General features: G+C 32.4%; 1 protein-coding gene across 2 annotated transcripts; it reads right to left on the bottom strand.

Annotated features, from left to right (window-relative positions):
* Window positions 1-191: 191 nt before the first annotated feature.
* Window positions 192-8,312, bottom strand: LOC110819753 (ABC transporter E family member 2). Of its 2 annotated transcripts, none has more exons than XM_088211939.1 (12): window positions 8,093-8,312; window positions 4,565-4,681; window positions 4,191-4,284; window positions 4,001-4,147; window positions 3,784-3,901; window positions 3,617-3,706; window positions 2,611-2,915; window positions 2,322-2,517; window positions 2,057-2,242; window positions 1,646-1,915; window positions 1,207-1,452; window positions 192-838 (listed from the first exon to the last, which is right to left on the bottom strand). In XM_088211939.1, exons 2-12 carry the CDS (start codon window positions 4,665-4,667, stop codon window positions 719-721), a joined length of 1,875 nt encoding a protein of 624 aa, XP_088068065.1. In that variant the 5' UTR covers window positions 4,668-4,681; window positions 8,093-8,312; the 3' UTR covers window positions 192-718. The 2 variants fall into 2 exon arrangements, with proteins under 2 accessions (XP_088068065.1, XP_088068064.1); XM_088211938.1 differs by having other exon boundaries at window positions 4,001-4,098; window positions 4,199-4,284; window positions 8,093-8,311.
* Between the last annotated feature and the right edge of the window lie 3,925 nt (window positions 8,313-12,237).

The following is a 12,237-nucleotide window of genomic DNA, read 5'->3' as shown; positions in this document are numbered from 1 at the left end:
ACAGTGAATTTTCTGTTATTATCATAACAGATGTCCTCAGAATCCATATCAAATCTGTGACCTAAATTATCAGAGGACAACCAAGAGAGGCATTTGCATGCTGTAGAAGTAAGAAATAATTTATAAATGAAAACTAAATGCACGATTAAATTCCCAATAGGATGGTCGGAAAATTGCTAATAACCCAACAGTTCGAAAAAAAAAATCTTGATACCCTCGCAGATGCAGTTTAAAATTTCACTCAGAAATTACAGAAGAAAAGCATGAACCTCAATAACTTGAGCTTTTCTTGGTAAATCAACAGCTCAAATTTTTCTCTCACTCTGAGTTTTATGCCTCTAATGAAATACAATATGTCGGAAAAAATAGCACCACATGTTAATTTAACATTCAGATTCAATTGCCTAACATACTCAAGCAAAAATGTTGGACCGAAAGCATACAAGATATCACTAAGTGTGGATGGGTATAGACGGCCTGCAAAATCTTTCAAGCTAACAAGATATCACTTCTCATCTACTCCCTAGCACTCGGCCTCTTTTGATCCTGCTAATATCACAGCTAGTTGTGGAGATCAAATCAATGCTTTTGCAGTGATGCCCTCAAATTTTGCGTGACTGAAAACTACAACTGAAATAGTAACCAGATTTACTTTCCAGTCGCCATAAGACGCGCACGATACAGAGGCATGGATAACTTAAACCTGTTAGTTATCAGATCAATCATCCAAGTAGTAATATGATCCTGCAGATTTTTGCTCCCTGTCCTTGGTTGAGTCCAACTTGTTGATTCTTGGCCTATAGTTAGTTGGATCTCGCCGGAATGTAATGTCCAAATGCTACAATAGGCGCAATAAGATACAACAGTGAGTATTTTATCATGTATTTCCACAAACAGAGAGATAAATGAGAAGAATTGAGTAAAAAATCTAGAGAGAAAATCCAAATATGGGAACATCAGGAACGTCCATAAAAAGCAGAAATAGTTATCAATGGTATAGACATTTTGGGGATATCCTCAGCAGCTACTTTTCCATGAGTTCTAGAAATAATAAGCAGCATTTGCTTTCACATAACTAGATAGTTCAGATCACTTCGCACAACCAATTCCCAGAATGGCATGTTTATCCAATTTTCTGTTATTTTCCTTTCATTTCTCTCTAATAAGCAATGCAAATATATAAGGAAAAGAGTTTAGGGAACTTACTGATAGGAAGAGATTCATCCCTGTCAACAATGACTGAGGCGAATTTGCCGTACAATCCACTGACGGCTTTCCTTCGTACACTATAACTCTATCTGCCAGATAAGTTGCCATTATAAAATCATGTTCAACCACAAATGCAGTTTTCTTCGCATGAAGGATAAACCTCTTTATGACTTTTGAAGCAACAATACGTTGCTCAGAATCAAGATACGCGCTTGGTTCATCAATCAAATATATGTCCGCTGGCTGCACTAAGTAATGAATTGCTTAGAGAACACCAAATTTGATCATAACATTTTTAGTGATAGAATGAAGAATGATCATAAAAGAATGCAACAAAACTGGTGTCTGCTTGGTGCAAACAAACTTGCACGCAGGACTCGAAATGTATTCTTCTGCGGCTTTAAAACATCTATACTTAGAAAAGTAAATAGGTTACCTTCCCAAGGCATAGAGCTAATGCAACTCTTTGCAACTCTCCACCAGAGAGATTGACAACTTCCTGATCCATTAATTGGTCAATAAGAAGAGGCTTCATCACATCTGACACAAATTGAGGATGCATGTATGAATCGCGTATTTTTTGGTGTAACAAATGTCTAACTGTAGATTGAAATTTTGGACTGATCTTCTGCGGCTTGTAGGAAACATTGAATTCAGGTATCTCCACATCAGAACCTTCTACTGTATCGGGTTTCAACAGACCAGCCTGCAGATTGTAGTGAACATGAATAATCCACCTTTTCTAAAGTCAGGGTAGTTAAAAACCTAAACAACAATTTTTTTTAGATAAAAAAGCCTAAACAGCTATAAGTAGAATCAAATAAAAAATGCTGAAAAATCCAATTACCAGCATGCGAATGAATGTTGTCTTGCCCGTTCCATTCTCACCCAGCATTACTATTATCTGAGAATCAGTAAACTCACCCTCAATCACTTTAAGTTTAAAATTGCCCTGGGTTTTTGTCATGGTTGGATATTTATATCTTGCATAAGTCTCAATTTCTTCAGCAGTTTCCTGTGGGGTCTCAGCAACCTAAAAAGGACAACAAAGAATAAGTGACAAATAAAAGTTACAATCCAAAAAAATTGCCAATGTAAAATCCATAGAATACCTTGAAGGTTAAAGATTCATCCCGAAACCGTAAATTTTCCGTTGGCACAAAGCCAGCCAAGAATATATTAATTCCTTCTCTTACAGAGAAGGGAAGGGTTACAACTCCATATGCACCAGGTTTCCCATACAAACAGCAAATGAAGTCCGAAAGATAATCCAGGACACTAAGATCATGCTCAACAACAATTACATAGCTGAAATACAAAATGCAATCAATATAAGTACCTTCCATTACCAGACACATAAGCAATCTAAGCTTTCAAAGACAAAGTACATGAAAACAAAACCTATTAGGTCTGAGCAAAGATCGAACAACTTGTGCAGCTTTAAGCCTCTGTTTAACGTCAAGATAACTAGAAGGTTCATCAAACATGTATATCTCTGCATTCTGTATGGCAACAACGGCAATTGCAAACCTCTGCAGTTCTCCACCAGATAAATCTCCTACATTTCGATCAATCACCTGGTTCAGTTCAAGATCAGCACAAAGTTCTTCCTTCATCTCCCTCTCATCCTTTTGGTCAAGCACCTGCCCTACATTGCCTTGAACAGCTTTAGGGATGTGATCCACATACTGAGGTTTTATGATGGCCTGTTCAAGAATACGTTAGTCATCAGAAGAACATGAAACAACCATTAGGCAAATTTAGGAAAATAGAATAACCAAATAGATGGTTTCTGAGATTCGTAACATATTATTTCAGAAATATTAAAAGAAAATAATGTAGTATCACCTCTAACACCTGATATTAGGTTTTATGATTTAGAAGCTTTATATGATACCCAAAAAAACCAAGCATGATAATTCAAGCATGTGAAGAAAAGGACAAGAAAAACACTTCCTCATCTGGGAACATGCACAACCAGCAGAAGTTGAAGTTGGAGTAGCTTTTGTGAGTTCCAATACGATATAGTCGTCTCACAAGCTAAGTGTTTTATGTTTGCAGGACATGTTTGCATGCGAGAGTCAGGAGACTGCAATGTAACTCAGGCTCCACAACAGCATATCAAGTATGGTATTTACCACTAAGCCATAAAGGACCAAAATGTCAACTAGAATATTTACCAGTAAGCAGTAACACCACGATCCTGTTTCAAAGGATATTATTTAAGAAGCATCTGTCCAGTTAAATAACCTCCCTATCCCCCCCCCCCCCTCAACAAAAAAGGAAAGACAACTTTTCATGAATCAAACATAATCAACTGAATCTTCAAGACAATATGCCAATAAGCATGCATGACGATTTCTGTGATATATACACATGAAAATGTTATAATGCATGTCCAAATCACCTTTAGATTATCTTCCAGGATGCGAGTAAAATAATTCTGAAGCTCTGATCCTCGAAAGTATGTCAAGATTTCTTGCCAATCTGGTGGGTTCTGGAAAGGAAAATCATCAAAGGATGAGCATGCACACGTAAAGAAGCAACTAAAGATGTAATAAGAAAGAACATCACATTAAAACGGCCCAAATTCGGTTTGAGTTTTCCAGCTAAAACTTTAAGGGCAGTAGATTTCCCAATGCCATTGGTTCCAACCAACCCAAGAACTTGGCCAGGCCTTGGGACTGGCAGCCTGAAAAAGGAATATTACAACAATCTCATATAAAAAGAAGGGAAAAGAAAAGGATTCTAGACATGGATTAACAAGCAAACAAATAGAGATGTGAAAAACCTGTGCAACTTAAAAGTATTGGGACCATAACGATGGGTTGTATCTTTATCTAAATCTCTTGGCAGATTGATGATCTGAATTGCTTCAAACGGGCATTTCTGCATGAACAGTAAGGAAGTTTCCGGCATTCTGAAAAGCAAACTTAAGCTGCAAAACACAAATATAAAAACAGAAACATATCAATCATGACATATACACCTTGACACAGATACCACAACCAATGCACAACTCCTCTGATATGAAGGCAATCTTGGATGCAGGAGTAACCTCAATACACAGTTTCCCTGAAAACATACAGCAGAAGAAATAAGATATGTATATAGTTGAGGCTTTTCTCGCTAGGAATCAAAATGGAAAATTTAGGAAAAATGCAAAGGATCCACATCCATATACATGTGAAATAAAACCAGAAGCCCAAGTCGAATAAGAGAAAAACTTTTCATCTATGCAAACAGCATCGATCTTATTCATCACTAACAAAAATATAATAAACAAAACCCTATATTTATTTCATGAATAAAGCAACTTACATGGAAACAGAACTGAAAAGAAAGAAAACAGTACCGGTTTTGACAACAGGACAGCTCTTCTTGCATTCCTGGCGACATTTCTTGGGCTTACACCTATCTTGGCTCACTATAGCTATACGAGTCAACCGATCAGCCATTTCTCTTTATTCCTCTGAATCAATGTATATAATATACATGCAAATTTAGAGTGACATAATGATAATCCACCAATATGAAAAACAAATAGAAAGATTAAAAAATGAGAGTAGAGAATAAGATAACAATGATAAAGCAATATAAACAACAAGACACCAAAAAAAACTATAATGATTTTAATCTAAATCAAAATAAGATGAAGTGGCAAAAAGTTTAGTGGTTGCCTCTAAGATAGAGGCACTTCATTCAAAAGTCATTGACAGATGTAGAGGATACAGAGACTGAGAGCTCGTAATTACGATGGAGTTCCATGTGAACTTATTGGAAAAATGAAGGGAAAAGAAAGAACTAATTAAGTGCCAGTCAAATTCAGAAGAGTAGGCTGCAAGTTAGTTATATATCTAAGAGGTCTCATGGGACCATTTATCGAGGAACACATACCCCCCAAAAGCTCTCTTATATCTCCCCTTCCAATTAAGTCAAAAGATGAAAGAAGGAATCCACCAAAATGAGTTCTCTCATTACCCTTACAATGACACTGTCAGTCCATACAGGTATTTAAGTATTGTTTGGTACTTGAACTATAATATAACACTTAGAGATTTATTATTTCAAAAAAATAAAAAATAACACTCAGAGATTTACATGTTAAAAGATGATAAGATTGTGCAACAAATAAAGACATAGGATCCCAAGCATTGTCAAGCAAATAGACTACAACAAAATTTCTCATAACTGGAAGCTCTAAATAAATTGCTCATCATAATCACGGAATTGCACCTTTTCAGTGTCCTGAAGGTGAAGGTGATTCATTTGTTTTACGTTGATGACACCTTCTTATTATGCAAGGGGAACCTAGGAGACCTCATTGTAAGCTATGTTTTGTTGTATTTTCAAGTTGTCCGGTCTCAAAATAAATATGGCAAAATTTGGGCTTCTTCGATAGGGTGCAAATAGAGAGGATATGTATTTGACCACTATCTTGGAATGCAAAAATGGGAACCTTTCATTGATCTACAGCTTGGTGCAATATTCAAGGAAATTTTGGCTTGGAATCCAGTGGTGAGCAAGTTTAAATCTCCGCTAGCATGATGGAGCCATCATTTGAATTGTCATGGCCAATATCTCCATTTATTTTATATCTTTATCCACTATTCTAGTAAGTGTGACAAAGAGGTTAGAGGTGATCCACCATAGGTTATGTTAGGGTGATTCAAAGGAGAGGAGGAGGCACCACTTAGTGGCCTAAGATGTGATTAAACAACCAATTCAAGGAAGAGGTTTAGGAGTGAGATCACTGGTAAATTTAATATACCTCTTCACCGTACATGGCTTTGGGAATTCATAATGGAGAGAAATAGCCAACAAAGGAAAGTGGTTTGGCAAAGTTTGGCTTAGATAGTTCTAGTTGGTATGTCAAGGAGTCTAGAGGGCCACATGGTATTAGCTTGTCGGAATAAGATTAGCTCCGATAAAGAGATCTTTTTGAAACGTATTAAATGGAAAGTAGGGTAGGGAAAAGAGTAAGGTTTTGGAAGAATGAATGGTTGAAAGGAGGGGCTCTCTTCATGCAATTTCCTTCCATCTTCATTGTTGCACAGAACAAGAACATATAAGTTAGGACTTGTTTGTGGGATCAACTGGTGTGGGCACATGGTCAATCATTTTAACGAGAAATTTGAATGATTGGGAAATTGATGAATACATGAGACTCCTCAACTCTCTTTCTCCAGTGTTAGTTCCTACTGGGGCTACGGATGAGCCATTTATAGAGTCTCAACCGAAATGGCCAATTTCAGTCAAATCTCTATATTTGCACTTAGACCAAGATAGGCGGAGGTGATGAGGAGTTACAATCAAGTATGATTAAGAAAGTGAAAGCAACTTCCATGGTAGCTTTTTCTACTTGACAAGTGGTTAAGAAGATATTATCACACCAGGCAAGTTGATTAGAAGAGTGAAAACATTAGTGAATGGTTGTTATTTGTGTAAAAGTGGTGAGAAGACATGCAATCATATCCTCCCCTAGTATCTATTTTCTCACCGTCTTTGGTCTTTCACTGACAATCTTATGGGCTTGAGTTGGGTCATTGTCGGTAATGTGTGGGACAAGTTGTGGGCCTGGAAGGGCATTTAAAGGAATAAACACTCCTTAAGGCTTATCCCTTTAGCTACCTTTTGGACAAGTTGGAAGGAGAAAAATAGGAGATCTTTTGAAGGAAACGAATTTTTCTGTTGATAAATTAAAAATACTTGATTCTATGCGCTAGATTTTTTCTTTCTAAGGGGCCAACCATTTTATTCTAGCAGCAGCTTTGGGACCTTATAGATATCTTGTCAGAAATGAAAATATGTTTGTACACGGCCCTTGGTGCCATATTAATACACTTTTTTCTTCTAAAATAATTTCTCACATCCGAGTTACATGTTCAAACGTCAATATATATATATATATATACCAAGGACCTTTGGCTTATTGGTGCATGTCCCAACAAAGAGATTATGTGGATGAGGCTTCTTGCATTCTATGTACACTTCCCACAGGGGTACGGCCTTAAGAACATATACGTGCATGTATCCCTCCAAGCATTTTAAAGAACTAAATAAGCAGTAACTAGAACTGAAACCAACGATCATTAACCATGTCAGAACATACAAACCTAAATGTCAGAAAAGGAGGACAGGACCTTACCTATCCTAAATGTTAGAAGTTTCGATTTGCTTAGTCGGTTTAAATCAGAACCCTATTAAGAGGTAACTTTTGCTCGTGATTTAACAACCTAACGTAAACATAAACCTATTAACTACAGAAAACATCATGATCTAAGCATTTCCATATGACCACGAAACTCAACCATAAGGTGCAATAGATAGGCAGACATATCAAAACATATGTATCATCAAGCAAAAACGTCAAGACAGTAAAACCCAATTTATACATCAACCAATCAAGATAAACAACAGCTACCATAACCAAATTGCACAAGCAATCCATGATTTATGAGCCATCTCTCGAAATAGAAGTACGGTAAAGTTCAGGTTGGAAGTGAATTATAGATGAAAACAATAGAGCAAACTTAAATAGATCGATCACACAGCCGAAAATTACAATTTTACCAACGATCCCAAGCACATCATGTTGAACACCTAAAAAAGCGAAGTACAGCACAAAAACACTAATGAATAAAGCAAATGACTATCTGTACAACTGAACGCAGCAGCGTATCTAGAAATTGAAATAGACTAGGACAAGCAGAAACCAATCGAACAAACAGAGAAACAAAAAAAAAAGAAACTGACACGAAAGGAAACAAGTTATTGATCAAAACAGTAATCATCACCAAAATTCAGCTATTAACAAAAGAAATTAGCAGCACCAAAACACGGGTATACTTAGAGAGAAGAAGTGACCGAGCTTAGAGAATACCGAGTTCAGGCCGAAGTATCCCGCCGAAGGGGGATGATAGCGACCGCTGCTTGCTTTTTGCTTCAAAAGGAGGATCGGTAAGAGATGGTTTCAGGTGAGCCGGTTGGCTTAACGGGAACGCAGAGAGATTACTGTGAGAATACGCTAGAGCAGAAGCGTGGCGATCAGGAAAGGGACGAAGAAGGAAGAGAACGCGTTTCAATGGTCTAGGGTAAGAAAGATGGTGGGCCGAGCAAGATGGGCTTTCAGAGGATTCATAAAAAGGATTAATAATAAATAGGTCCAGAAATATTAATATTTGAAAAATATGATTAAAGCACATTTTGAACTGAAAAAAAAAATATATATATATATATATATATATGTATATATATTATTCTTCTTCTCTAGTTAGGTACTTGACTGTTGTTGCATGTGCTATGTTTGATATGAACGTACCAAGAATTATATTAAGACAAATGATTTTAGTTTACTTAAAGGAATGTTATAATTGATTCACTGTCTAATCTTGAGAATGAAAATATATATATATATATATATAAGAAACAGAGAGATTATTTTGAGAAATAATTTTTATTATATTATTTGATTGATTACAATATAAAGATTAATTTTTTTCTTATAGACTATAAGCAGTAACTATCATGGTCGGAATCGGTGACTATTCTTGATGCAATTGTAGTTGTCGTAAAAATATATTCGAAACACTGACCCTAACCTTAACCCAAAACCTAATTCATTCCCTCTTTTTTTTTTGCTTTTAATGTCGTGATATATACCTCCTCACTTTGAGTCCAAACGTGAAGGTTGCTATCGAGGTTGGCACATAAGAGATAGAGAAAATCGTACGAACTTCAGGACTATAGAAGAAGTGGGTAGCAATGATACAATACTTTTTTCAGAAATACATTGGAGAGAACTACGTGACGTTAAAAAATATGTTAGTTATGGTTATCCATTTTGTTGAAAATTTATAAATTGCCTGATTACACTTAAGATGTTACAAATAGAACTCATCTACTTATCTTGCATCATTGAATGTAACTGATGCATATGTAAATATTATGTATAGAAAAGTGGGATCGAGTTAAACCTACTAATCACGTGTTGAATTATTATTGTAGGAATACTAATGCATATGTAAATATTATGTATAAAAAAGTGGGATCGAGTTAAATTTACTAATCACGTGTTAAATTATTATTGAGAATTCCTACGCACTAGAAAAAACAATACGGCCTACATTTTTTGTTTGGTAAGACTAACTTAGTTGTTGTATAGACTTATGTACATAGACTTTTAGCAAAAAAATTTCTTATTTAACCAAAATTTTTCATATTAAAGTTGATGGAAAAAATGAAGAAAATAGAACGAATGAATTCTACTTTTTAAGAAATATCGTTATATGAGACAGAAATTCAATAAAAAGAGTTTTTGTTTAATCGAATTTTCTTAATTAGGTCGTGTAGAAATTAAAATAGATGAATCACAATATCTAAAAAAGTTGCATACTCTCCCTTAGCTCCAATATGTATATAAATATAATCTTGTGTAAGTATGGCTACCCTCTTTCCCTCGTGGGGAAAAAAAAAAAAAAAGATACATGGATGCCTCCTCTCTATAGATGGTTGTCATATATATATATATATATATATATATATATATATTATATGTGTTTGTGTTTGTGTTTGTATATATATGATATATATATATATATGCATATATACATATATATAAAAGATACTATATATGATAAGAAAATAATGAAGGACGGCTTTATATTATAAATTTATTAACGCGTGCAAGAGCAAAAACATGAATACGTCATGAAAACAAAATAAATTAATATGACAGTTGATATAAATAATAATCTCATAATCATATATAATCATTGAAAAATAATATTTAAATGTAATATGTTAAAATTATAGTAAGTAATGTAGTGATATATAATAAATAAAGAACGTATGTAATAAAATAAAGGTATATATTACTGTAAAATATAAAGCTTTTCTATGGGTTGCATATAATATATATATATATATTTAGTAAACGAATTGGGAGAGTGACTTTTCTAATGTCAACAAATATTTAAATTTTTTAAGTAAGTTAGGAATTCATAGAATTAACATATAATTTATAAATAAATATAATTTTTTAAAATTAATGTGGATAGCAATACGTACAATTATATTAATAAATAATAAATTGTACGAAAATATTCACAACATAAATATTTTTTTTTTTATATAAAAATTTAGTTTTAAAGAAACGAATTAATAAAATAATTTTTATTTTTTTTTCGTACTTTTAGTCACAAAAGCAGAACCTTTTCGAGAGAGAGATATTTATTTTTTTTTATACTTTTTTTTAATTTTTATATTTTAAAATAGTAAATATAATTACTATTTTAAATTTTAAGTAGTAACTATTAGATAATTATTACTAATTCAAATTAGATCAGGTCTCATCATGAGTGACCTACTTGATTAAATTCAATCAATACAAAGTAGATATTGTAAATATTTAATTGTGGAGTATAAAATAAGTTAAAAATAATGGGAAAAGGACTATATATTATATATACATACTATAGTTACATAATAAATAAATATAAAATAATTTAAGATACCTACCATTTTGAATATAAATTAAGAAAATGGCAACATGGTTGTCTATGTTATTTTACCTACTATTTTTATTCAATTAAGTATGTAATAGAGTGAGAAATTTCATCTATAAATAATTTATTCCACTATATCTCAACATGTTTGGTTAAATTAATAATGTTCTTGTAAATTTAATAATAAAAAATAATTCATATAATCAATTGCATAGTTAAAAAATTATAATAATGATTATATATTTAATTATAAATAATTTAGTTCGCATTAGAAATCAAATTAAAATTTTCAATTTGGTTCTAGTTTGATTCAAACAAATTTTAAATATAAACCAAAAGTTAAATTGTATATACTTAAAAATAAATATATATATATATATAATAAATTATTAAATAATTAAAAATATTTATCTACTTTCTTTGTCTTAAATTTAAGATAGATGTATATGTAACATATTTTATTTTTATTATTATATTTTGTTTTGTGTAAAATATTCTTCTAAGAATCCAATAAAGACTACATGATTTTTTAAAAATATATAAAGACAATCAATTTAAGATTTTTTTTTTGGGTTTAATTTTAATAATTAAATTTGGTTTGAATTTTTTTAAAAACTAAATTTAATGATTCAATTTAAACTATAGAATGTAAAATAAATAAAATCAATATATTTTAAACCTCTACTTATAAGAAAAAAAATTGTTTTTATTATTAAAAAATAAATTAAAATAAACAAATTTAAAATACTTCAACAAACAAATGAAGATTCCAAGCTAAAACCCATATACTAACCTTCTTGTATTTGAAGATGCCAATTTAAAATAAGTTTAAATTTTTTATTTTTCCTTTTTGTCATGATTGCTAATTCAAAAGATGCCATGGGGGGCCAAAATCAACTCTTGACTAATTATGAAATGTTGGACATGTTCAATTAAAAATTCAAAAGGGTGCGAATTTAAGTCAACCACCTTTAATATTGGAGTAATTGTAAAGAGCAGTAGCTAAAATAAAAATAAATTCATAAGTTAAATGCGTAAGTAATTAATAGAGTTAAACTTTATATTTCTTACACAATAATTTATAATATCTAATAGGGTTACGAGAATGTTTATTCTAAAAGACGAATAAAAATTAAAGAAATAAAACGAAAAATGAATAATTAAGTATTTTAAAACAATCTTCACTAGCACTTGAAGGGAGTTCGAGTAGCGAACTACTCACAACCCTCTTGTTGATCGAGATATGGATATTGGTAATCTTGATTTGAAATAGTTAATGAAAAGGCGAGGTATACTAACTCAGTAAGAATATCACATTAATCACAAATACGAAAAACTGAAGATTGATAAAAATAAGAAAAATAACTAATGGAACCCTTGCTTTATTTAAATACATTTAAACTTGAAGACGTTTGTTTAATACTTACCATAATGAGTTTTTCAAAGACAACCTATAAAGACTCATATTCATACATTTTTTATTTTCACATATAAGAGAACAAGATATGATAGCTTTCATTTC

This window comes from Carica papaya, chromosome 9, assembly GCF_054855325.1.
Source record: "Carica papaya isolate Zhongbai chromosome 9, ASM5485532v1, whole genome shotgun sequence".
Lineage (NCBI taxonomy): Eukaryota > Viridiplantae > Streptophyta > Magnoliopsida > Brassicales > Caricaceae > Carica > Carica papaya.
The sequence above is the reverse complement of the archived record's forward strand: the minus strand, read 5'-3'. Positions and strand labels throughout refer to the sequence as shown.